The following is a 26,372-nucleotide window of genomic DNA, read 5'->3' as shown; positions in this document are numbered from 1 at the left end:
AATAATGTTTTTCCATAAATTGACAGTCAAGTAATAAAATAAAAAAGTCCAGCAGGACTCGTTAAATTTGTGCAATTATTAAACCAACAAAAAAACAAACGGTGTAAAATCTGATAGGCGATCTTTAGAAGAACCGTCTCAATGACGGTGATTTGCCATAACCATTAATTTTCTCCACCACTCCTGAACGGCAGGCGGGGTGGCGGGAAGGATGATTCTAAATGGGCTTTGCATTGACATCGTCGAGCCACAATGGGTGTTGGCCCGAGCTGAGTTGGCTGGACGGCGATGCTGATGCTGATGTTGTTGCTGATGGCTTTGGTTATGGGTATGGGTATGGGGGCTATGAGTATGGTTGGGCCAGCGGTTAACGGCCACTTACCTCCACACAAGCTCCTCTTCGTTGTTGTTCTCCTTCTCAGCATCTTTGTAGTAGCTGTAAATGGCGTATGTGGTGGCATGGGGCGTGTGCTGCAGATCGTGGGGCAGCATTTGCAGCTGCTGTTGCTGCTGCTGGTGGTGCTGGTGCTGGTGCTGGTGGTGGTGGTTATGATGATGATCGTGCTGCTCATGCTGCTCGCTTAGTTGTATCTCGGCGGCCACGGCCTGCATGAGGCCAGCGGCAGTTAGTGGCAAGTGTTGTTGCAACTGTTGCAGGTGTGACGTGGGCTGATGTGGCTGCTCCTGCTGCTGCTGCTGCTCATCCTTGTGCTGTTGGTGCTCCTGGTGTTCATAGTAGTGCGGCGGCGGCGGCGGTGGCGGAGAGTGTGGCGCGTATTGTGGTGGTGGGGGCAGTGCCGGTGGTGCTTCGTGTACGTGCAACAAATGCTGTGCCAGCGGTGCCGGCGGTGAATCGGACATGGGTGGCTCGCCCAGATTGTAGCTGGCGCCGCGTCTAAGGATTGCACGTTCGTTTATAATTATGTATCGATGCGGGGGGAACGGGCGGCACAAGCCCATGCCATGCCCATGTGTGTGTCCAGTTGTGTGTGTGTGTGTTTAAATCTGTGTATGTGTGTGTGTGTGTGTGTGCATTTTTGGCAGTCGAGCTGTGGCTATTAGCATTTATTTACATAACAAATTTATGGCCAAACTTAGACAGACAGCGAGCCCAAGACAGAGCCCGACTCCAAGCCCGAGCCTGAATGCGTGTGTGGTTACGGATTTGTAACTTTTGCGGCAGCTTTTTTATATTATTATTATTATTATTAGTGTTGTTGCTGTTGCTGTTGCTGGTATTGGGTCTTTGTTTTTGGTATCGAACGCGGCTTCATTGTGAGGCCAGCCAAAAATTTATTCGTTTAGCGCTATTAGCGTCATTAAGCGACTGTTGTACACAATCGAATCGCCAGAAAAAAACAGATTTGAACATTTTTAACACATTCGAGTAGTGCGGGCCCGATCTCGGCCTCAAGCCCGGTGCACTGCAAGTGGTCCGCAGATGAAATCCACTAATTATTAATTTCCCATGCCCAGGCACTCTGGAACACTGGCAGCGGGCACCATAAAAAAGCTTTTCAAGTTTTAAGTGCACACAGTTTTTGATTTCTTTGGTCGACTGGCAAGCGAGCCCGTGATTAGGCGACACCACTTCATTAGCGGTAGAACTTAGAAGTCAGCCGGCTATCAACCCCTGCCTTCAAGCAACAAGTAGCGAAAATTTGGCAAAAAAAAAACAAACAAAAACAAACACAAACATAATGCGAATGCACACAGCAGTAGTCTAACAGCTACAGTGGTTCTTCAGTATAAGGATTTGAAAAAGTTGTTGAAAATATTCTTTAAAGATTAAGCGAATAATAAGTTTGGATTAGCATCATTTGAGATTTGTACAGCGATTTATTTATTCCTTTTCATCTTTCCTACTACTTGTTCTAATTTTTAGTCATTATTTGAAAAAGGGTAGATTTAAAACAAGCAAAAAAGTGTCTGTATTTAGGAAACGATATCAAATCTCTTCGAACATGCTTGCAAATTATTATTCATAGTACAATCATTAGTCACAAAATGGAATGTTGGAATAGAACATGGAATGGAGTAAAATGCTTATTATATTATCATTCGTAAGAAAATTAGTCAGAAACTGGACTGTTGGCATCGAACATGGAATGGAGTAAAATGCTTGTCTTATTATCACTCGTAAGAAAATGATTAGTCAGAAACTGGACTGTTGGAATAGAACTTGGAATGGAGTAAAATGCTTGCCTTATTATCATTCGTAAGAAAATAATTAGTCAGAAACTGGACTGTTGGAATAGAACATGGAATGGAGTAAAATGCTTATTATATTATCATTCGTAAGAAAATAATTAGTCAGAAACTGGACTGTTGGAATAGAACATGGAAATGGAGTAGAAGCGCAAACATGGAGTGGAATGGAATTTTTCATAATCGACAAATTTAAACTTATTTTTATACTTGCTTGTCTTATTACCAATCGTAAGAAAATAATTAGTCAGAAACTGGACTGTTGGAATAGAACATGGAAATGGAGTAGAAGGGCAAACATGGAGTGGAATGGAATTTTTCATAATCAACAAATTTAAACTTGTTGCAATTCAAAGTTCCCTCAACCTGTATCTATTACATATTATTCGTGTGAAAAATAGTGCGGAATATATTGAAATATTTAATGGGAACGCCAAGTAAAGTAAATCGAAGTTCATATTGCAATTCATTCTTCTTCTTTTTGTGATAACAAGCATTTTAAGTTAAATAACATAAAGTGCAAAAACAGACAAGTCCTCATAGCACGAAAATAAAAGAGAGGGAAATCAGTTCGAAAATGAGTTTTGTTTCGTTTTAGAAAATGTGAACTGTGCCGCTACCCTTGATGTACTGCCGGTTCAGTTGGTGCTAATAGCAGCCCTGTGGTTCGATATGATTATAATGAACATAATGCGAGCATTTTGCACATGCAGCGCACGCTCATTAGCACCTGAAAACGCACAAATCGTACAGATCGCAGATGAATGGCCGCACCGCCACAAGGGGCTGGATGGGGTGTGCCTTTGCGTGTTTCCATGGGAAGTGCTACGACGGGGCTTGCCCAAAACTTTTGGCACTTTCGTCACATTCGGCCGGGCAAGTGAAAGCGTATCGTGACGAGGAATTGAAATTGAAAATGCCGAACTGGTTGTTCAGTTGCTAGGCAATGACAGCATCAGGACTTTTGTCTCATCTCGGGCCTGTCTAGAGTCTTGAAACGCAACGAAATTGTGTAAACAGGCAGCTGGCAGAGATATGCCCGGAGGGGTAACCTAAATGGGAAGACAGTGGAGGAACCGTTACGCGCTGCTTAAGTGATTTACTGTGCGATCATTATTGATATAGATTTGAAACGGGCATATATTTGTGTCTGTGTGTGCTCGGACAACGTCCATAAAGGCAGCGTCCGAGCGACCCTTTTTTTACGCGCCTGGCAATCAAGAGACAACAAAGCCCTCATTTGCATAATGCTTTCAGCTAAACGCGGCCCGGCGCATCACACACACACACACGCGTATATGCGATCGCACAAAAGGTGAAGATGCCGAAAGGATTCAATTTAGGCCTACAGCTTGAGATTCACACATCAGTCCGTCACTGTCTCTGCATTTTGTACGGTCGAGTGAAGCTCCTTGTTGTTTGTCATTGTTTCTCATCGTTGGACATCGCACCTCTTTCTTCTGCTTGTCCGAAAGTGGTGGTGGTGGTGGTCCTTTGGATAAAAAGATAGCAGCAACCCCTTCTGGACAGCCCAGTTGAGGTCGCGAACGAGGACGAGGACGAGGACGGTGCACATTTGCATAAACCGAAGCAAACTCAGGTAACTGAGTAAGTAAGTAAGTAGCCAGCCGGCCGGCCGGCCGACCGACCGGCCCGTGCAAAACTTTTTCAACCCCTGCTGCTCCTGCTTCAAAGCTGTGGACGTTATTAATAAAAACTACACACACAGACAGACACATTATACCCGTAGCTGCCCGGCGGCGATGGCTTTAAGGCAAAGCCCATGCATCTCCGTTCGCCTTGCGCATTTCTTTATCACAACAACAAACAGCGCGGTCCATTAATTTGTCCACAATGCGACTGCGCCTGCGCGAATGCGGATCCTTTGACCATCCTCAGTGTGAGAAATGAGCGAGGGGTATGTTCTGATGTTCTGATGTTCTGATTGGAAGCGGTGCTGCCTAGGGATTTGGGCACAGCAGCAGCTGCCCATTTCGAAATCAGCTCAGTCTTTGCCTCTGCAATCGCTCTGCCAGCGCGAAGTGAAATTATCAAGAGGTTTTTCTGTTTGGTCTTTACAGTTTCGTCGAGCCGTTGCATTTACATGCTTATATTTTATGCAAATGACGCCTAATACTAATGTGATTTTGCTTACGAAAACTATCAACTACTCCCTATACGATAAAGCCACACGACCAGCATGGTTTTATTTTGGTTTAAAACAGACAAAAATACAACCGCTAAACATTTTCGGGCGTAGGCAATAAATTTCTCATTCGTATCGCATTAATTACAACAATATTATCGGACAACAACAGCGAACACTGAATACTGAAAATGAAGACGACGACGACGATGACGATGACGACGACGATGATGAAGAAGAAAAGAGCAGAAAGAAAGAAATACTATACACATGTTCGGTTGATGAAACTGCTGGGGCGTATACGTATTAAAGTTTGAAGCGGTAACAAGTTACACAATTTAACGCACACACACACACACACACGCATAGGCTGTCAATAATTAAAATATTAAAAACAATTTTTTCCAGCAACTTTACCACGAAAAGTGTCATAAATATTTAATGTTTATGTTTCTGCATTATTTATTTAATCGCTGCACCGCACAATACTGTTACTGTACTATTGTAGATCTCAAATGTTCGGCATATATTTATGGAGAATCGAAATAAATGGAAATACAGCACTTCTCTAGAAGGCTTAGAAACTCACAAGAGAGTGTTCAACGGTCGGCAGTCAAATAATTTGAATACAAAATAAATCTTTTCTTACGAACTTGTGACAAAATTCCCTTTTTGGATCGAGTTTTTATTGCTTTTTTTAACCTTTCGGGTTTTCCACAAACCTGAAGAAGTCAAGTTAGATATTAAAATTGTTTGTTTTGATAAAAGTAAATCTTTTACAATACAAGTAATATTGTACAATTTATTTCAAATTAATTACGTCTTTTGGGAAATGAAATTATTTTAAACATTTTTTAAATGGTTCCAACGACATTGGTGAATGGCTTTGAACAATTATTGTTTCTATGGGGCTCGACTGTGTGTAGTGGCTTCTGTAATCCTGCCCTGAACACACACACACACACACACATGCAACACACACACTCACACAGACACATTTGTGTGTATGCGCGCGTGTACTACCGTGACTCGGCTATCCAGTCTGTGTAGGATATGGCAAAGGTGCTGGTTGCATCCATCATGCAATTTGTAGACTCCAGTCGGAGACACTGTCAGGTAACCAGATACAATATGAGACTCGATTGCGATTGCGTTTGCGACTGGGACTGGGTCTGGGACTTGGACTGCGAATGCGAATGCGAGTGCCCGCTAGCTTTGCATGTCCACACTTTGGGTTTTCATGTCGCATACCAGCGCCGGAGCGCTTTACAAATTTGCACCGAAACACATTTTCACATACTATAGTTGAGATACAATTTTTTCTTCTTTTTCTTTTAAGCGGATTATGCCCGGACCGACCACGAGATCACGACCACGACAACGACAACGACATCGACTCGAGAGAGACACTTAAATGTATTTTAATTTGACTGTTTTTTGATACAATTTTTGTTCGCGGTGTGTGATTGCTGGCGGTGTTGTTTTTGTTGTTGTTGGTGTTGGTGTTGTTTACTTTTGTTGTTATTAAAAGAAGTCGGCAAGAATAAAAATTTCAACTTGATGCTGTTGTCGACCTTGTGGCTTTTCGATATCAACTGAAAACCACTTTGAGCGTTCGATAAACTTGTAGCGCCAATTCAGCAGAGCTGGAGCAGAGCAGAGCGAAACCGAGCTGAGCTCAGCTCAGCTAAGGAGAGGGGGAGAAGGGAAGTCGCAGGGGCAGGGGCAGGGGCAGAGCGGACCAGCGATCGCCATATGAACGCACCACCAACAACAACAGCAACAACAACAACATTCAGACGACAGTCGAAAGCGTACGACGACGTTGAATTGTGTTAACATGTTTCTTTCTTGTCTCGTTGCCGTCGTCGCTGCTGCTGCTGCTGCTCTTGTTGTTGTTGTTGTTGTTGCTGCTGCTGCTGCTGCTGCAGGTAAACTGCGCAGGTGAACAGGTTTGTTTTTGTATCAAAATGACCAAACGCTGTTGCACCTTTAATATTAATAATAACAATAAAATAAAAAAAAAATCAAAATGGTCCATTTGCCATCAGCCTGTGTGTCTGGCTGTTTGTGTATGTATGTGTGTGTGTGTGTGTGTGCGTCATAACAAAATGAAGAAAACAACAAAACAATGCAAGGTATATTGAAATATTGTCAATCAATACAGCCAGACTGCTGCACAGCTGCACGCACTCTAAAGACACCCTAAAAATGTTCATATAATTTGTTTTCAACTGTCACTGTTTATTTTCAAATTTTGATTTTAGCTATCAAGTGTCACTATTTGGTTAGCCCGCAGTGTGCAAGCACAGCCACTGCCCCAGCCCCAGCCCCTCTATATACTAAGCGTTTAATGTATCGCTTGCTTTTTTATCGTTGAGAAAACGCAATATTAAAATAAATAATAAAAAATAAAATATAAAAAGCATTGACAGGAGTGCAAAAAATGAAAAAATAAAATAAAAATGACAGAGAAGAAAAAAAAAACAACGACCAGCAAAAATATGTTTTACAGCTCGGAAATTTAATATGATTACTAAAGTGAAAGTAAGTATCAGGCATGAGTCTGTTTTCGTATGTATATACACAGATATACATTTGTGTGTGTGTGTGTGAGTGTGCATGTCATGCGAGTGACCGCGAACGCCTCAGAAGGCTATCGTGAAGGGCATCCTTATGCATGGAAATTTCACAAAATGCATTCAATTAATTTTATGCAATTTGTGAGGTTTCCGCATAATAAATGCACTGCACTACAACGAATTTAAGCACGATATAGCAAAAGGATTCGCACATTGCTAGAGGAATCCTGCAACTGATTAATATTTAGTTAGGATAAGCTAGCGTAACTAGTTTATTTTCCCCAATTTAAGTTCATCCACCACTTGCGAGTTCAGGTTTTTTGCTTAAGCTTTTAAAAGTGATTTGTTAATTTCACGATTGCTGACAAAATATATTAATATAATATATGTATTAATATTAATATACCTCCTTATATTGATTGTTATGATTTAATTGCCTTTTAATTCATTTGGCAGCTAAACCGAAAAATTCACCCTAAAAGTATGCTATTCTCTACTTTGCGTTTTAATATACAAGTATATTCATTACTATTCGTAGATTAAGTTTCAAATTCATTAAAACTCTTAAATGAGTAACAGAAATGGATAAATAACAGCCCTATCTTCTAGGTTTAGTTCTCTAACCCTTAATAGACAGTTTCGCACAGTGATTTTAGTAGTAGGAGTAGTCCTTCTATATCAGTATTGAAACATATTTTTATAACGGAACGTATGGCTTTGGCATCCTGGGAAGGATCCTTTTTAGTCGAAACATTTTTTGTTTACCCGTTTGATTTTGCGAAATATCAAACGCCAGAATAGTACTAATAGTTCAAAAGTTATAAAGAATTATGTGCACTTTGTGGGTAAGTGTTTGTTTTCAATTTCCTTATCGGCCCACCTATACATACAAGTATATACTTAAATTATTTAATTGAAAATATGTCTAGGCAAAAGTAAGTTATGTATTTGCTTTTTTTTACGATTTGTAGATATATAGTAGAAATTGTTTACAGAACAGAAAGACTATCTATCCACCTGTGTGTCTCTATTAGACACCCATTTGAGATTTAATTCATTCTATTTATTCGATGAGAAGAAAAGCACAAAAAATATTCGTAGTACCTAACAATTTATAGTGCAAATTTCACTTAAAAGATATTTTGTTTATTTACAGCATTTTGAATATTGAAAATAAAAGTATTAACTATATAAGTAGTTTAATTTGTCTTTAGGGGCAAGCATCTACCTAAAACCTTATAAATTTTATCTCAATATGTCTAGAATTATGAAGTATTGCAGACTAAATCACAGTTAAATACAAATTCGTATTGGTCTTCTTACATAATCCTATCCAGCTCGCGTGTGCTTTTGATGAGATCTGCGGACAATAAAACATTTTTACAGCCCATACAATTAACATAAGTAAGTACATAGCTTTGCACTTAAACTTAAATGGTGTGGGCAATAAATGAATAAAAATCGGCTCTCTTTGTGGCATTTGTTGCTTTTGTTGTTGCATTTGGTGTCGAGCTGGCGACTTGGGCTTATGTCAGATGCAGGGATGCCTTGGCATTTAAGTAAATTAAATGCTCATCGGCCTGTCAAAAACCATGTAGGACAGTGTAATTTAATACGCAACTGAAAGGGACTTGTATAGTGACAGGCATATTAAAAGGATTTCGTTGCCAGCAACAACAGCAATAACGGCGACAAAGGTCACTGTTGACGGAGTGAATGATGTTAACGTGCACTGAGAGAAAAACCTACTAACAATACTTCATGAAGCTGATTAAACAAATCAAGACATTCCATTAAGAAGCCAAGTTTGACAATAAAGAGACGAAAAACGTGAAACAGCTTCGATTCTACAAGTCTTACTTCAATGAAAACAAATCTATTCATTTTTGGGAAAGGTATTAAATAAATTCATCATTTAAGAAATACCAACAACTTTGTTGAATATTTCATTTTACTACCGAAATGAATGCGAATGCGATCCTCATAAAACTAAAGTTATGCTAAGAAGAAACAAATTTAAGTCGTGAAACAAAAACTAGCTACGAAAGCATGACTACTGTAATATAAGTTTAGTGTCAAAGAAATTGACAGAGAAAATTCTTAGAAGAGAAGATTCTTAGATGAGAAGATTCTTAGAATAGATTAAGTTCCATTTTTTAAGGAAATCTTAAGGGCTTCATTTAAAATATTTTCTCATTACTCTACTTTTCTTCTTTGAGATTATGGAAATATGGAGTTATGGGAATATTTGACTTTTTCAATCATAATCACATTTAAAGTATTTACATTTAAAAATTGAGCAAAATAAATGGGTAAAATATGAAGGTTTTTTTTTAGAAAAACACTGCCTTTTTATTAATAATTTTGTTGGAATAAGGTGCTTGTGAAGATGACTTCAAATAAATTAATTATATTCCCCGACTAAGAGTTAATAGCTAATACAAAATATACACTTATCAATCAAATAGATTGATTTAATATTTTAATTAAAAACTTTAACTAAAGATTTAAAAAACTGCGCGTAATTAAGAGCCTTATTTGATAAATCGGAGTTTTGGAATTCACTACCGAATCTGTTTCAATTTATTGGATCAATGCAAGAAGTATTGAACACAATTGCCAATCATTAACTTTTGTGTATGAGTTGTATTAACAAGTTGTCACTTTATTTACGCTGCGTATATATTTGCAAACATTATTTATTGGGCTAGAGAGCCTGATTCTTTGGATCTGCTCCATATTTGTTTCTTGAAGTGTACAGCCTGCTCTCAAATGCCAAGATTGTTGTTGCCTCTGCTGGCCTGCCATTAAAACAATGTTGCTGAGGCAAACACACTTGGCTTAATTTGACTTTAATGAAAACGAAACGAATGCGAAGCTTTCCCGGTCGTGGGGTACTAGCTAGTGAGCCAAAGAAACAAATATAAAGTCAGCGCATGGACAAAATATCCTCAGCTGCTTATCATTACGACTAAGGCGAAAGAACTGTACTCGGACTAGGCCCAAACAGCGATGTGTGTTTGTTAGTTGGTTTGTTTGTTTGTTGGGGAATGAGCGACGTGAGCGCTGGCAACACGCAAGTCAACTGACCGACAGACAGGCCCAGAGCCAAAGCTAGTCCAAGTCAGAGCCAGAGTCCGAGTCAAGAGTCCGAGTCAGAGTCAGAGTCGGCCAGTCAGGCAGTCAGCCAATGCCAATGGCCAATGGCTAATGTGGCGCGTTAGTTGGCGTATGCGCTCGTTCGTTAGAATGCAGGCAGGCAGGCTAGCAGGCTGGCAGACTGGCAGGCTGGAAGGCAGGAAGGCAGGAGGCAAAGACATGGCCAAAGCTAGAGCTAGAGCCATCACCATCACCATCAGCTGCACAGCATCATCAGCAAGAGGAACGGCAAAGAGCAACGTCTTCGTCTTGCTATTGTTTTTGTTTCTGTTTCTCTTGTTGTTGTTGGCTTGGTCAAACAGCATGCCATACGTCAGAGGCGGCGATCGGGCCACAACGAATGGACGACGAGGCAACCAAGGCGGCCATATGCGGAAACGCAATTTTGTCGTTATTTATGGACGTTGCCGGGCCACGTACATGCGGCTTGCTGCATGCCGCATGAGGCAGGTAACCAGGCAAGCAGGCAGGCAGGCAGGCAGGCATGCAAGCTTTGGCTCTGACTCTGTCGCTGGCTCTATAACAGGATGCCAATGACTGAAGAAACAGAATTTCACAGACGAAGATGCTGCGACCGCCATGCTGCAGATGGCTCCATGCAGATGACTTAGTTGTGCAGCACCTTGCTGGAGGTGCTACGCTTGTATCTCACTTTGGCGTAACGGTTTTCTATTAGATTAATTTATATTCAAATTTTTATTACTTGCGCATACCAAACTAACTGAGCCCCTGTGGGAGAGACGTGGAAGCTGCGGAAAGTGCTGCGGAAAGTGCTGCTCTTGCTGCTGCTCCAAAATGAATTGCGGCGGCATTCGTTTGCGCCTGCGCAGTCAGCCAGATAGATACATGGCCCAACAACAGCAAAAGCAACAGCAACAACAACAACAACATGGTGCTTTTGGTGTTATTAAATCGCCTACTTGAAGATTCGATGCACGCCAAATGCCTGGCCTGGAGTTGCCCAAGTTGCCTGGCCCGGCGCAGGCGCAATGCTAACATATACACACACACACACTTTTATATACATACATACATACTTGCATATACTCGCATGTACATATAGGAGAACAGTTACAACGGAAGCTGTCATTCTGCTGGCATAGACGCTGGAGCGGACAAACGGCTGGCTTGGCTATTGGACTGAATCTTCGGGAATGCGCTGGCGTAGGCATTCGACTACATGTCCGTATTGCTTCTCTCCCCCTCTCTCTCTCTCCCTCTCTCTCTCTCTCTCCCTCTTTCTCTCTCACACACATGCACACTGTTTAGGCATGTGTGTTTGTATATCGCAATAATTAACAGTAAAATGGCAAACAGTTAATTGAAATGCATGAGAAATGCAAATGGCAAACTTTGATTTAAAGGACAAAATTGTGGCAATTAAGACGTCGCGACGCCGCTGTTGTTGCTGTTGCTATTGCTGTTGCAGTTGTTGTAACAGTTCTTGTTGTTGCTATTACCGTTGTCGTTGCCGCTTCAACACACTTGACACTGACAGTCCGACAATTAGTTTGGATTTATGATAAGAATACAAGCCAAAGATGTGTAACAAGAACCCACACTTAAAAGATACATATTTAAGATAGTTCTTGCACGATATACTTTATGTACATACATACATACATACATACATACATATGTACAAGTATATAAGTTTCTGCGGACAATTTTAAATATGGTCTGTATATCATCCTTATTCAAAGCGATGCGAATAAGCTCCAACCCACACCTTGAGATGCTAAAACGACCGGATCTGATTGATCTGCCAAATAGCAATCTGATTGGAATTGCACCACTAAAACCTTTCCTAACATTTAGGTCAAGCTTAAAGATAAGCTTCTTAGCTAAATAAGTCAAATTTGCAAAAACGAAGCAAATAAGATTTGATTAATTTCTAAACTAAAATCTAAGCACAAAAATTCGACTAAAAGTTAAGAAAAGAATTTCCATTAGGAAATATGTACTACAGAGAGTGGAAAAAATTTTGAAAACTTATTTGCAGTATGTGGGGAAACTTGCATATTGCTTCCTAATATATTAAGTGAAAAAAAAAACCAAACAAGAGAACAACAAATTACTAAATTTTGAAATGTTTTTTATTTCCTTCGATCGACATTTAATTTTGAAAGCACTTTGCAAAAGCATTGTACTAACCTTGAGTTTTACAAATTTAGATATTTGAAATTACATTAATTGTCTAACAAGACAAATTTGTAAGACAAATATTGGAAACTGCTATAGTACGAGCAGACTATCCTAGATAGCCTGGTATAACAGCGTATTTACCAATGCGGATAATAATTCTTATTGGGCTTATCGAGTACTAAAATTCTGAATTTAGCATCAATGATAAAAGTGGTAGCGAAACTTGGTCGATATGCGATACACAAATCGTAAAATGCATGATTCTATTAACTGATATTTTTATAAAAACTCTATTCAAAGTTAATAAAGTTGATAAAGTTTAATAAAAGTATTTAATATAACACTAACGAGTGCTTCAGGTGCTTCTTTTCAATTTAAAGATAAAAACAAGAAAGATGTACAAGTATTCTCCATCACTCACCCCTGTAAATGATCTTCGACTCCTGGCGGTAATGCTCCGTCGGCCACTATGTAGACCGGTTGACCTGAGGCGTTCGTTCCTGTGGCATATGGGAGACCTGCCTGCACCACAACCTGACCATCCGACACCAAGCTGCCAATATCACCACCCGAATAGATTTCCAGACCCTTCTGATCTGTTGTCGAATAAATGACAGTCTTGCTGCCATCATTGTAGATCAGGTCTATGTGTTTGTCCGTCTGATACAGATCCGGATCAAGCTTCTGTGGCACCGACAAGTGCGGCAATTGTTTTACATTGACACCGTTCGGATCCGAGGTGGTGTAAATAATGGAGCCCGCCTCATGCTTTTTGTGACTCTCATAGATGTCCGCCTCAGTCTTGATCACATTGTCATTGCTATAGTGTAGAACGGACGCATCCAGTGGCGACGTCTGGTAGACCGCCTGATGATCGTTGTTCAGCTTCTGGGCTTGATTGTACATGGCGGTGGCTACCGCATTATCATTCGGCATCAGCTTCGAGGGATCACTGACGATGCGGGTGAGTATGTGCTCGCCGGCCTCATTCCGGGACAATATGTGGTGTTCGCCATTGATGATCTCGCGCGAGATGATTTGCTGCTGTTCGCCGTTGGGACCCACAACTCTGATAATCTGATTCTCATCGAATTCGATCTTGGCCAGCGGCTGATTATCGGGCGCTGGCTGTGGCGGCGGCAGCGCTGCATGCTGTGTGCCCAGCTGGGCAGCGATGCGCGCATCAATGACATGATCGTCGGGACCACCATTGGGGCCCCCGCCGCCGCCGCCATCCATGCTGGACATGACCACCTTGGGTGTTTCGTAAATAAAAACTGCATCCTTTTCATACAACTTGGATGAGTCTGTGTGCAGATCTAGGACGTTCACATTAGTCATGGTGGCCAGCTCCGGTTGGGGACTGTCCGGTGAGCGATGCATGGTGAGCAAAGGTACACCGTTGGGCGCCAGGGGTGATGATGTGGTGTTCGTGTTGCTCACAATATTGGCGCCTTGCTGGATCGGTGACAACGGGGCGTGCAGTGCGTTGCTGTGCGAGGTGTGTGTGGCGTGTGTGTGAGCGGAGAGCGAGAGTTCGTTGGACGTAATGACGCTCGTTGTGGCGGCTGATGTGGACATTGTCTGCTAGCGCCTTTAATTGTGGTTGTATTTGTCTGTGTGTGTGTGTGGGTGTGGGTGTAACTAATTACGCGCTTAATTAACTAATTTGAACTTGATTCTAGATTGCACTTGATGTCTATTTTGAATGAATGGCGGCGACAGCGAGCAAAAATCATCAATATGTATGGCGTGGTGTTGCTCGGCTTGTTGTAGTTGTAGTTGCTGGTAATCGTTGTAGTTGTTTTGTTGATTGTTTTTAATGATTGTGGGTGTGGTTGTTGTAGTTGTTGTTGTTGTTGTTGGTGGTTGTTGTGATGTTTGTGGCAAGCTTGGTGTTACGAGTATAAACATAATAATATCACTTGTTGGTTTATTTTGAAGGCACTTGTTGCTGTCGTACTCCTTGTTGTTGTTGTTGTTGTTGCAGTGGTAGTAGTAGTAGTAGATGTTGTTGTATTGAATTCGTTGTTTAATATTGCATTTTATGGCACTAAGGAACTACTTTGACACCTCTACCAACGTTCAACAACAGCAAATTAGTTCCGTATCTGTAAAGAAATCAAAATGAAAATTAATTATTGCCATTCAAAAGACGGGCCCTTAATTAGCAGCACAATTCATTCAATAATAGCAACTTTTTTTTAAAAAATAACAAGCTTTATTTTCACACTATTAAGCGAACATTGTCCTGGAAATTAGGAAAACAGAAAATATTTCTTGTGCTTATTTCTTTCGTTTGTTTTTTTTAACGAATCACGTTATATGCTTTTTTCGATTTATCAATCAATCTTATTTGTGTATCTTGGCAGCTTTGCATTGTTTTAGAGTGTAGTACAAGAACAACAAACAATCAACAATCAACAAACAACACAACTAAGCCAGTCAGCTTGGCGCGCCATTTTACGCTCAGCTGAGCTAAGCTGCGTGTGTGTGGTGTGTGTGTGCCCCCAAAAAAAACAACAACACAAACGGGATTGGGTTCAAACGGGTTCGGGTTCACAACATCAACTTGTCCCTTACCCCAACCCCAAGATGATGAGCTGTGAAAATTTGCAAGTGAGCCCACAACAACAATAACAACAACAACAACAGAAACAAACACAGAGCGAACAATCCAACAAACGGACAGATAGAGGAGGGGCGGCCAAACAAACGAACGAACGAATGAGTGAGGCAGCAGCAGAGCAGCAACAGAGCAGCGGCAGAAGCAGAAGCAGCAGAGCAGCAAGTTGGGCTCACACGTGCCCGTCGAACTAGTTTGACTCCTTCGCAAATGTCAAACGTGTAACTGCATAACTCATCACACACATCAACAACAACAGGTAGAAAGAAGAAGAAAAAGCATCTGAGTAGTTGCCGCCTTATTTGTGTGTGCTCTGTTGTTGTTATTGTTGTTTGTTTACCATGCGCGAGGTTTTGTGTGAAATCAAATAAACAGCAACAAAAACCAACAATCAACAGCAGCAGCATACAAACAATGCACAAAAAATCGCATTACACCGGTTCAAAAGATGAACTACGAGGGCTGGCTGATAGGTAATCGGCCCTAATAAGAAAACAAGTGTGTACCTTTTTTTCTTCTAATTAGCATTATCCATCAGCTGATTGCTGTCAAAATATAACTGATCAATGAGTGTAATTTGGTGAGATTTTAAAGAGATTTGGGCGATATTTATGAATCACCCATAATATATGTATACCGTAGATGAAAACTTTTGAATATTGAATAATGAACCAAGCGAACAATTGGAATAAGAGAAAATCATGGCACACTCGAGGGAGTGTTGGGGAAACTTGGATCCATCCATGGAACAGTCGAAAGATACAAACAAAGGTCATTCAACTTAATCCCCTGATTTGGCCCCCTCTCTTAGCATATAAAATCTGCTCCGTATATTGAAAACCAAATAATAAGATGATTTCTGAAACGAGTGCTTATTAGAAGACTTTGGCAAAATTCTCATTTGAAGACAATAAAAAACTGGAGAATAGTGTTTGGTGCTTCTGTGAAAGATTTTGTTGAGAAACAAACTAATACTTATACCGATTATTTATAAGCCAGCCTCCGTACAACAAGCTAATTAGTCCGTAACCCAGCTACCGGTAACACAGGCGCTGACACTCATTGAGAAGTTTGATTCGCGCTTTGATTTAGTTTTGGGAGCAAAGAAGTATAAAACATGTTTATGAGGGACTTAGAGACGAAAGACCAAACAAACAAAACATCAACAGCAGTGGTCGCAACAGCAACAAGTTGTTGTTGTTGCTTTAGAACAGGTACCGGTAGCCAGCGTAACAACAACAACAACAACCATAACAAGTGACTCGCAACAGGCTAAACACCACCAGCGCCAATCCTTGACCTAATCCAGAAGTTGGCTAAAGCTGAACCTGACGCCGACTTTCTGGTTCGTCGTCTCGGTCAGCCATCCAGTCAGTCAGCCATCCAGTCGTCCAGCCAGCCATCGAGCCGGTCGGTATTGTTGTGTGTATTTTTATTTGATAAAACGCCACACACACCAAAAATTGCTGCTCTGCCCGCCGCAAAGTTCATTTTTCGTCGTGAGTCTGGGGATGTGGATAAACTTGTTTTGTCAGTCAGTTAGCCAGCTAGCCAGCTTTAGCCCGAGCCCGAGCTCGAGACCGAGCCCGCCAAGCAGCCAGTATACTACATATAATGTTTGTTCCTCGTTGCTGGTTTTGCTGGGTTCCGTTAGTAGGTGAGGTCAGTGTCATGTGGTACGACGCGTATAGACTAGTTTTGGCACACAATACACAATATTGTACTACAACCAATGACGCTGCTGCCTCTGCTGCTGCTGCCTACAACAACAACAACAACGAAAACAACAACGTGCACGCTAAACCAACGAACCGGTCAATATTGCCGCTGATGGTGATAATGATGTTGATGTTGCCGATGATTCTCTGTTATTGTCTGACGCTTCGCGCGTGGCCGTAAGCGCCAAAACCCGCCAATGCCGGGAATGGAGGCATGCAAAGATTTTAAATGCGATTAGACGATTAAAGATAGCTCGTACGAAATTGCGTAGAAAGTAGAAAGGCAATTAGGAAACAATTAAAAGCAAATAAACGACCAGAAATGTGCTGAGCTGTTTCAAGCTATCTACCTACGAGTATGTACGCGTATATAAAAGAGTATCTAGTCATCACATTAGGAAACGGGGTCAGTTTTTGCCAAAATCATGAATTGAAAAGCTTGCGGAGTGGGGCGGATGAGTGTCAGAGAAGCCGCTGGCACATCGAGTCCAAGGTGCGACAATGCCTCCACTCACCGCAATCCATGAATACGTACCTCCAGGCGTATGTTTTTCTAACTAACTCGCTGCGTAAATGGGGGTAAGGGAATGGGGTATGGATGAATGATTAGGCAGCTTTCTGAAGTTCGCATTTAAATGACGAATCTTTCTATTTTAAAACCTTGCCAATTGAATGATAGACCAGAATAATATTTCAAAAGAGTTGAGTCCCATATAATCACATTTCAATTCGATATATATTCTACGCAGTTTTAATGCAAAAAGGAGCACATTATTTATTCTCAGGGTCAGGAATAGAATTAAATACTAATTTTTACGAGTATATAAAACATTTTTTGGAGCTCTGTAAGCTTTTAATAGTTAAACTTAAAAGGAACTTTTGTTCTAAAATAGATCGGGCTGTTTTCGGGAGGTTGAATTGACATAATTTCTTTAATTATTTGAGGCTGCTTTTTGCGAATAGTGCGCTCCATGCCTGAAAACGATGATGACTTATCCGCTAAAACTAATCATTTCATATACATATATGCCATGAAGAAGATCGTTTTTGGAATATCAGACGTAATTGATCCTACAAAATATTCTTTAATTTGCAAACATTGCCTGGGTGTAAGGAATTGTGACAAACGAAAAGTGTGCGATCTGACTTATTATTAATATCTATTTAAAATCATACTTATATGACTGTTGCAGCTTAAATATCTTTTTACATATTGTAAAAGTTCAAGTTCCAAAATATACTTAATATTAACTATGGAAAAATAAATAAAATATATTGAATTCAGGGTGTTTCAGAGAGTCGTGTCCATTTGAATTTATAATTAGTTTACTATATGAGCTGTTTAAATTCATAAATAATGGCTCCTACAGAGCAAAGTAATCCGAATAACATAGAATATTAAAGTCTCAGTAAATGAAGTCTCTTAAATGAAACTGAATCTAAAATAAATTGAATGTAGACATACATTTGTGCATAATGTATACATTTTTCTATTAGGTTTGTTACAAAACCTTTATCTACATACAAACATACTATGAGTACATACATACAGCCCCTTTTAAGCCGAGTTGTAATAAAAACTATTCAAATGTTGAGACAACGCCTACATCTCTCACACTGGACGCGGATCACATTTCCCTCCAAACTCCATTTCGAATCTCGTTAGATATTTGACATAATTTAGCAGGGAGGCGGAACAAATACATGACTGCATGCATACAAACATACATATGTATATACATAGATACGATATTTATATGCACCCTATGCACAATCTTACCAAAGATTGGGAAAGAGCAACCTAACCCACCGATACAAGCCGGGGCATCAAAACTTGGCTCAAGCGCTGAGGTAGAAAAGGCAAAGACGGGGAAGAAAAGAAAAAACAATAAACGTTAACACGAACACGAAAATAAAATAACTCTCTCACGAAATTCCCCCTATAGCGTGTCTTTTGTGTGGGTTAAATGTTCATACATACATACAAATATACTATATAAATATGTATGTATGTATGTGTATCTTTGTCTTGTATGTGCGTCCGTATGGATGTATTTGTGTGTGTGTGTGTGTGTGCTTGTGCTGCGTGTTCAAGCTGCGTAGTGGCTATAACGTAAGACGACGACGACGGAGACGACAATGACGGCGATGTTCATTTTACTGTACCATAATCGCAGCTCCAAATTGATCACCATCATCAACGTGCGGCCACTAACAAAAATAAAAATAAAAGAACAACAACGGCAGCAGCATCGAACGATGAAGTCGAAGAAGGCAAAAAAAAAAGATACAATACACGAGAAAACGTAATCAAAAACACTCCAACATCATCGATTTTCGAACAGAGCGACGACGACGACGACGAAGTCAGAGACACAGGCAACACTAACAACAACAACAACAGAAGCAACAACAACAACACCTTTTGATCCCTTTTCGCTCCCGCTCTTTTGCCAAACGTGGCTCTCCCTCTAACATACAGACATATATGTATGTGGCCGCCAAGCATTGTTACCAACACTATTACCATTACCTGCTGCCGACGCCGATGCCGATGCCGGAGCCGACTCTGACGTCGGGCCACAAGCAACTTCGAAATAAGCCAAACAAAGAGGAATGTGTGCAAAGACACTAACAACACCAACAACAACAACAACAGCAACTATAAAAAGGCGACGTCCGCGCCTGCGTCTGCGCTGTCTTTTGCCTCACATACAGGGTGCTTTATATTAACTTTTATTGAGGTCTGAAGTTAAGCCAGGTTCGGTTACGTTGTTGAGCCCGAGCCTGCAGCAGAGTTGCATTTTATGCGTTTTTAATTACTTCTTTAAATGCACATGCGTGATTCGTGAGTGTATGTGTGTCTGTTTGTGCGTGCGTTTGTATGTGTGTCTGTGTGCGTACTTACCATGCAGCTGTAAACCATTTGGCGGCTTAGCCTAATGTTGCGACAGGTAAATTGCTTTATGAACAAATTTTGGCACTGAATTTCTTTCTCTTTCCCACCACTCGCTCTCTCTCTCTCACTCTATCTCTCCTTATCTTTCTCTATACGATATGATTTATGATTCTATGGCATTCACGAGGCGCACGCGGCTATCACTTGTAATTGTCACTGCAGATGTTGGCAACTCTTGCAGCCTGGGGGCGCATGTCAGCGCATTTGGCCAAAATCAAATCTCTCTGTATGTGTGTGTGTGTGCGCTTGCCAACAAATCGTTACGACTACTTTTGCCCCAACTGTTGAGCGTTGGCTTGTTGCTGCTGCTGTTGCTGCTGCTGCTGCTGCTGTTGCTGCTGGTGGGTGCACCTTTCGCCACTTTGTGTGGCTATTATTGTTGTTGTTATTGTTGTTGCGGCTGCTGCTTGCGACTTGGCTCCAAGCCTTGGCTGACTTACACAATGCGCTGACTTCTAATATGCGACGACTGTTGTTGTTATTGCTCTGACTGCGACTGCGACTGCGTTCGTGCTGTGTGTGTGTGTCTCTGTATATGATGTTTGTATGTGTTTGTACATATATGTATGTATGCACGTCTGTGCATTTTTGCCCAAGCGTTTTAAGCTTTAAAACTTTAACATTTCATTTACGTATGCGATTGGCTTGTGTGCATTTTTGTTGTTGTTGTTGCTGCTGCTGCTGTTGTTGGTTTATTTATATATTTTTTGCATTAAACTTTTAATTGCTATAAAACAGCGCGCTACACAACACATGAGGCAAAAATTCATTTGCGTCTTTTTGCATTTTACACATTTTTCATTTAGCTTTAGCGTTTATTTAATTTTTTCTCTATTTTTCTATTTATCTTTCGTGCTTTTTGTTGCTTCTGTTGTTGTTGTTTTTATATTAACTTGGCAATAATTAAACGCGCTTTACTTTTCACTCAGTATTTTTGTTTTTTGTTGTTGTTGTTTCGTTGTTATTATTATTTATTATTGCTGTTGCTGTTGTTGTTACTGCTTCTGCGTCTGCCGTTTCTGCTGTTTGTTATTAATCACTATTTTTATTTTGAATTTTGATTGCCGTTTCTTCTTTACCTCTAACGCTGGCTTTGACTCTGGCGCTGGCTCTGGCTCTGGCTCCGACTCTGGCTCTGGCTCTGATGGCGTCTCGCTTTAGTTCACAAATTCTACAATACACTCACCACACGAAACGAATTTTTTTCTTTCATATAAATTTTTTCTCATTTTCTTCTTCACTTGAATTTTGTGTGTGTGTTTTTTTTTCTTTCACATTTACGGTACGGTGTAAAATTTTCAGAGAGCACATGCGCACGTTGGTTTAATAATTTTATAAAGCGAATTGCCGAATTTTGTTAATTTATTTTCATAAATAATGCGTTTTAATATATTTATTTGGAGAGCAAAAGCACAAAAAGTGTATCTCGCTGCACGAAAGGTACGAAAAACTTGTCGCGGATGAACGTTGAGCTCGGCTATAATGCCCAAAGAGTCAATTGGAGATTGTTCAACTGTTGAATGTTGCTGTTGCCGTTGCTGCTGACGCTGCTGTACGTTGGTGTGCGTGTGCTTGTGTATGCGTGTATGGGTGTGTTGATGGCGAGGTGCTACGACTACGAGCATATATATGTATGTATATATGAACATATATTTATATGTGTATGCGCAGCCGCACAGGTGAGCGAATGTCCGTGTGAGAGCGCGCCCCGAGAGCGTCTGTGTGTGTTGGCTTGATTATTATTGCTTTTTATGGTTTCATCTCTTTCGTAACTGATATTGAGAGCGAGCGAGCGAGCGAGCCGATGTGTATTTTCAAAAACTCAAATTCATCGATGATGTTGTGTCTATACTCGCGGCACACACACACACACACTCACACAGGTACACATACACGCATATGTGACGAGCACAGGTAAATTGTCTACCTCTTAAGCCGCGCTGTGCCGATGTGTGCGTACACCTGCATAGCTTTAGTGCCCAGTGGCCAGGTATGTATTCAGGCAAAAATAACAAAAGACTTAGGCAACAAACTTGCGCTCAAGTATTTCCGATAAATCGATAATGATTTCAAATCATTGCTAAGCCATCCCGTTCTCATATATCTAACTATATATTCAGTCATTTTGAGTGAAATATTTGTTACTAGTATTATGGTCGCCATTTATTTATAAAAAATATTAAAAGATGTTCACATTTTTTAATGTTTTTACTGAAATTTATTTACTCAGCACCAAGGTGTAGTTTTTCTAAATACTTATCAATAATATTTGTTAATTATACAAGTAAATATGTATACACAATATTTAATTTTAAAGAATTATTTATTCCGGCACTGAACCGCCCCTGACTTTTGCGCGTTTTGTATCTTTCAGTTCGTTCATTTGCACAGTCTATGTTCATTTTCGAACATTCGCTGCTCGTTCGAACTTGCTGGCCCTCGTCCCTTACCGATCACCGCGGTCGCCTCTCGTCGCTGCCGTCTGTTTTGGGTTTTTTGTTTTGTTGCTGGCTCACAATATAGGCTGTGAAAGTGGTAGTGCAGTTTCGCATCAGGTAAGACATACACACGCACACTCTCGCATACTCACAGCATACTCACGCGCAGGCATACCTACGTACGTACAAGTATGTATGTTTGTACGAGTACATACGTAAAATAGTTATGCATGTACCTCGATGAATGCCATGTAGCCGTGCACAGCCTCCTCAGCCACCTCTGCTACAGCTTCAGCATCAGCATCAGCTTTAGCTTCAGCTACAGCAGCAGTCGCAGCCTCGACGGCAATCAACGTTGTGTCGTGTCGACTGGCTGACTGTTTGTTGTGTGTGCTTTTTTCTGACTGTCGCTTGCTGCTGGCTCGTTGCGATTGCGCGCCACTATATAGGGTGTCGCATCACCATAAGCCTGTGGTTCACATTGGCTAGAAGCATTTCATATAACTGGGGCACCAAAACTGAACTAGTTCAGCTACTTTGAATAAATCATTTTCTACCTTTTCCGATTATCTGTGTATACAAGTACATACATTTTTTTGCTATTGGGCGCCACTATATAGGGTGTCGCACCACCATAAGCCTGTGGGTCACATTGGCTAGAAGCATTTCATATAACTGGGGCACCAAAACTGAACTAGTTCAGCTACTTTGAATAAATCGTTTTCTACCTTTTCCGATTACATATCTGTATATACGCTTACATACATTTTTACGCTTTCTTGAAATTTGTTAGAGTTTTTCAAATTTTGTGATTTAGGTTGTGTGTAGTGTTGTATTGATTTTTATTTAATAATTTACATAACTTCGAATCCCAATCATTTTTACCCTTTCCATAATTTCTAATACAGGTTCAATAATAATGCTTGTTGTTATCAAGTGGAAAACCTAATGTCAGCTGTTCCGAGTATTAAATACTCTGTACATATGTGTAGAACATTTATAGAAATTATAAAAGAATTACGGGCGTTATACAAAATCACTAATTGCGTTGGAGAGGGAGGAGAGAGGGATATTACGAAATACACATTTTCTGCTTATTTCTTTATATACTATAATAATATAATTAATGGTGTCTCTAGCTCTTATAGTCTCCGAGATATAGGAGATTATACGAACGGCGTTATGGAAAATCCCCATTATCGGGGATCCATCTGAGATGCATGCGTTCATACGGACAGACGGATAGACAGGGCTCTGTCGACTCGTCCTGTCATGCTGATCAAGAATATATATAATTTTTGGGGTCTGCCACACCTCCTATGCTATGTTGATTTTGAGATATAAGTTGTAACATCTAGGAGGATAAATGGTAGACCACATGTTCTTCGCCATGTTCAAAAACAAGGGTATATAGCTTCAATGCAGAAGAGGATAACATTTCGGATCATTTTTCATAAATCTATAGCCTCTTTTGATAGCCTCAGATGGACTTGATCCTTTTTACATCGACCAGCAGCTCGACGGATCTTGTTAAAGGTCCCTGTTGTTTTTATATTTTTGGCTATTGCGAATAGTTTGTTCAAAAAAAGGCGTACAAATTCTCAATTGCATTGATATCCTCCTACTGACTTGCGCCAACTTCTATAATCTGGATCGACAACAAAAAATTAAATATTTTGCACCTCAGGGAAATTTATAATAATTTAAAATTAGAATAAAAATATAACACATTTATAAATATATTTTTACTTCATTTTTGGTATATTCAGGGTTACAAAATTAAATTAAATTATTAAATGTGATTGATTTTGCAATTTTGTTGACTTCTTACGAAATTCTTAGGCAAGTATTTTCTATAGATCTTGCTATATAATAGTGTATAGCTAAGTGGAAACTTAGGTAAGCTGTAACCTCCATCATAGTGCCTATTACTATTCCTGGTAAGAAGTCCTTTTCTATTACAATAAAATGCTAGTTTATGTAATATTTAAAGGCAGTGCGTTTTCGGACAGCTCTAGATTTATTTTCTCTCTGTCTTGGGAGCCTGAGCACTATGGTTACAATACGTGCTGAGATCCATTGTTTTGAGAGGTCATTTGTCCCGTTTGGCTTCTCTAACCTTCCATCGATCTCTCATACCAGCTTTAGGACTTAATGGTTGGCTTATCGATCGTCCTGTTTCTGTAATTAAATAAGAAGTTCAATAATTTGTGAAACAATTAATTTTTTTACAATTCTTTTAATTTGAGTTTTATTTTCATTTTGTTTATTTTTTGCAATATATTAAATATTTAAATCTAAATTTATGCTTACATACAATCTTTTTGTATTCAATTGTTTATTAAAGGTTTTCTTTGCAATAAATTTATTTGTTTTTTGTTTTTTTAACTGGTCGAAACTTTCACTAATGCTTTTTAATGCGATTACATTTAGTTTTATATACATATACAGGTTACATAGTATGTATGTATATATAATATATATTTGTAAGTGTGTAAAATTAAACAATCAACATGGTTTTTATCGCTTTTGGGTTTCTTTGTTATATATTTAGTTGTTTTTTAAAAAAAAGTCTTATTTTTTCTGCAAAGTAAAATCTTAGACAATCATATGACAAACATATTTCATAAACATATATGCATGTGTGTGTCGGTATGTTGTCTGTTGAACGTAGTTGATGAAACTATAGAAAACGATACAAAAACTTCTATAAATTTATTATTATATGCAGCACATTAAAGCGGTTGTCGAATTGTCAATTTAAATTTTGTTCAATTCCAAATAGCAGCCTGAGTGACGTAAGTTTGAAGGAGCGGAAACAAAATAATAAAATATTAAGGATGCAATGCTGTTAAGTTTATTGGAAGTGATGGAGCGATTTTAATATATATGTAGATATATATTTCATTATTGTATTGTGCAAAGGTTAGTCAGTTGGCTGGAAGACGCTTAAAAGCCAGCAAGTGCTTACTGTAGTTGTTTGTCTTTGGATTTGATTTGATTTGAGATTTGAGATATCGTTCGCATTGTTACCAAAATATATATAGACTACATATATAGTATGTATGTATGTATGTATCATTTTCATTTTAAAATTAGGCACACCAACTAGCTACTAAAAACATTTGCTTTTTGCTCTAACATAGTAAGATTGCATGTAGGTTTACAATTTACAATAAAAATTGTGCTTTAAAATGTTGTGCCTCAGAATCTACGTCACTTGTTAAAACGTTTGTTAACTTTTTCTTTTGAATTTGTGTATGAGAGTGTGTAATTCGACAACTTTTGCTAAATTTAAATAGTTAATGTTCGTTTTGTTTAGATAATACTGTTTTATTCATTTTTCTTCTTCTTTTCTTTGAATTTGCGCACATAAGTTAGACTAAATGGCCAATGTGTGAGAATCGAGAGCTTGAGAACTTGAGGGGCTTCAGGCTTGGGCTTAGCATCCTGGTATTCATGTATATGGATGTGTGTAAGTGGTGTCTGAAGGTTGTGTTCAATTACAGAGCTACTGTTCTGTATCGTACTCTTAATTGTGGCGAAAAATAAAGCATCCTTTTTTCTTTGGGTTTTTTTTTTTTGTTAATTGTGATATTTCTCTTGCGGAGTTGGCAGTGATATTGCGAAACATATTTGTTTTCCTTTTCGATTTCAAATCATTTGAATTAATATGCAAAACTAAATAGTAGTAGTTAGCGCAATGCTTTCTATTTCGTTCTTCTTCTTCGCATCATTTGTTGCATCAAATATTTTCATAAATATGCACATTTTTAAATTTTTTGGAATTATTTTTTTTAGAGCGCTGTTGCTCTTGTAGTTTTCTTTTATAAATTATTTAAGACAAATATATAATTTATATATATGCATGTGTACGGTTCACACGGTTACTGGATACCTTTATTAAACCTTAAGCAAACGTGCCTTGGCCTGTCTGGCAATTGTCTTGATTCAATTTTGTTGTTGTCGTTCATACAATTTTATTATCAATAATAATATTATATGCGCGTATATAAATTGTTGCTATTTGTTGTATTTACAAAATGCTTCGATGTCGTTATCAATATGACTAAAACGTTTTCAAAACTAATCGTAATCGTAATATTAATATAAATGTTTGTATTAGGTTTAAAAATGTTTGTTATGTTAGAAATGTTTGTGTTAAAGTTGTAGTATTTGGTTTGCTGTCCCTTCAAAATCGATTTTGAAATATATATGAATCCTTTACTATATAATTTTTTGATCGACGAATTTGTTTATGGTATCCGATCAACTATTTATAGTTGATATTATATTGGATAAAAGTTCAAGTGTAGCTGCTAAAAATGCATTTGTTCATGCTCCGATTAGCAAACTGCACAAATAAAGGGACCGACTATCAAATTACATTA

The 26,372-nt window shown here is 39.3% G+C and overlaps 1 protein-coding gene across 1 annotated transcript in view; it reads right to left on the bottom strand.

Annotated features, from left to right (window-relative positions):
* LOC115624220 (protein grainyhead) overlaps window positions 1-13,821 on the bottom strand; it is a 44,527-nt gene extending 30,706 nt beyond the window's left edge. The window contains 1 exon segment of the mRNA XM_030518838.1: window positions 12,662-13,821. Coding sequence (XP_030374698.1) covers window positions 12,662-13,821 — 1,160 coding nt within the window.
* Between the last annotated feature and the right edge of the window lie 12,551 nt (window positions 13,822-26,372).

The sequence above is a fragment of the Scaptodrosophila lebanonensis genome, unplaced genomic scaffold, assembly GCF_003285725.1.
Source record: "Scaptodrosophila lebanonensis strain 11010-0011.00,11010-0021.00 unplaced genomic scaffold, SlebRS2 tig00000001-arrow-pilon, whole genome shotgun sequence".
Classification (NCBI taxonomy): Eukaryota; Metazoa; Arthropoda; class Insecta; order Diptera; family Drosophilidae; genus Scaptodrosophila; species Scaptodrosophila lebanonensis.
Note: the sequence above shows the minus strand (reverse complement) of the source record. Positions and strands in the feature narration are given on the sequence as shown.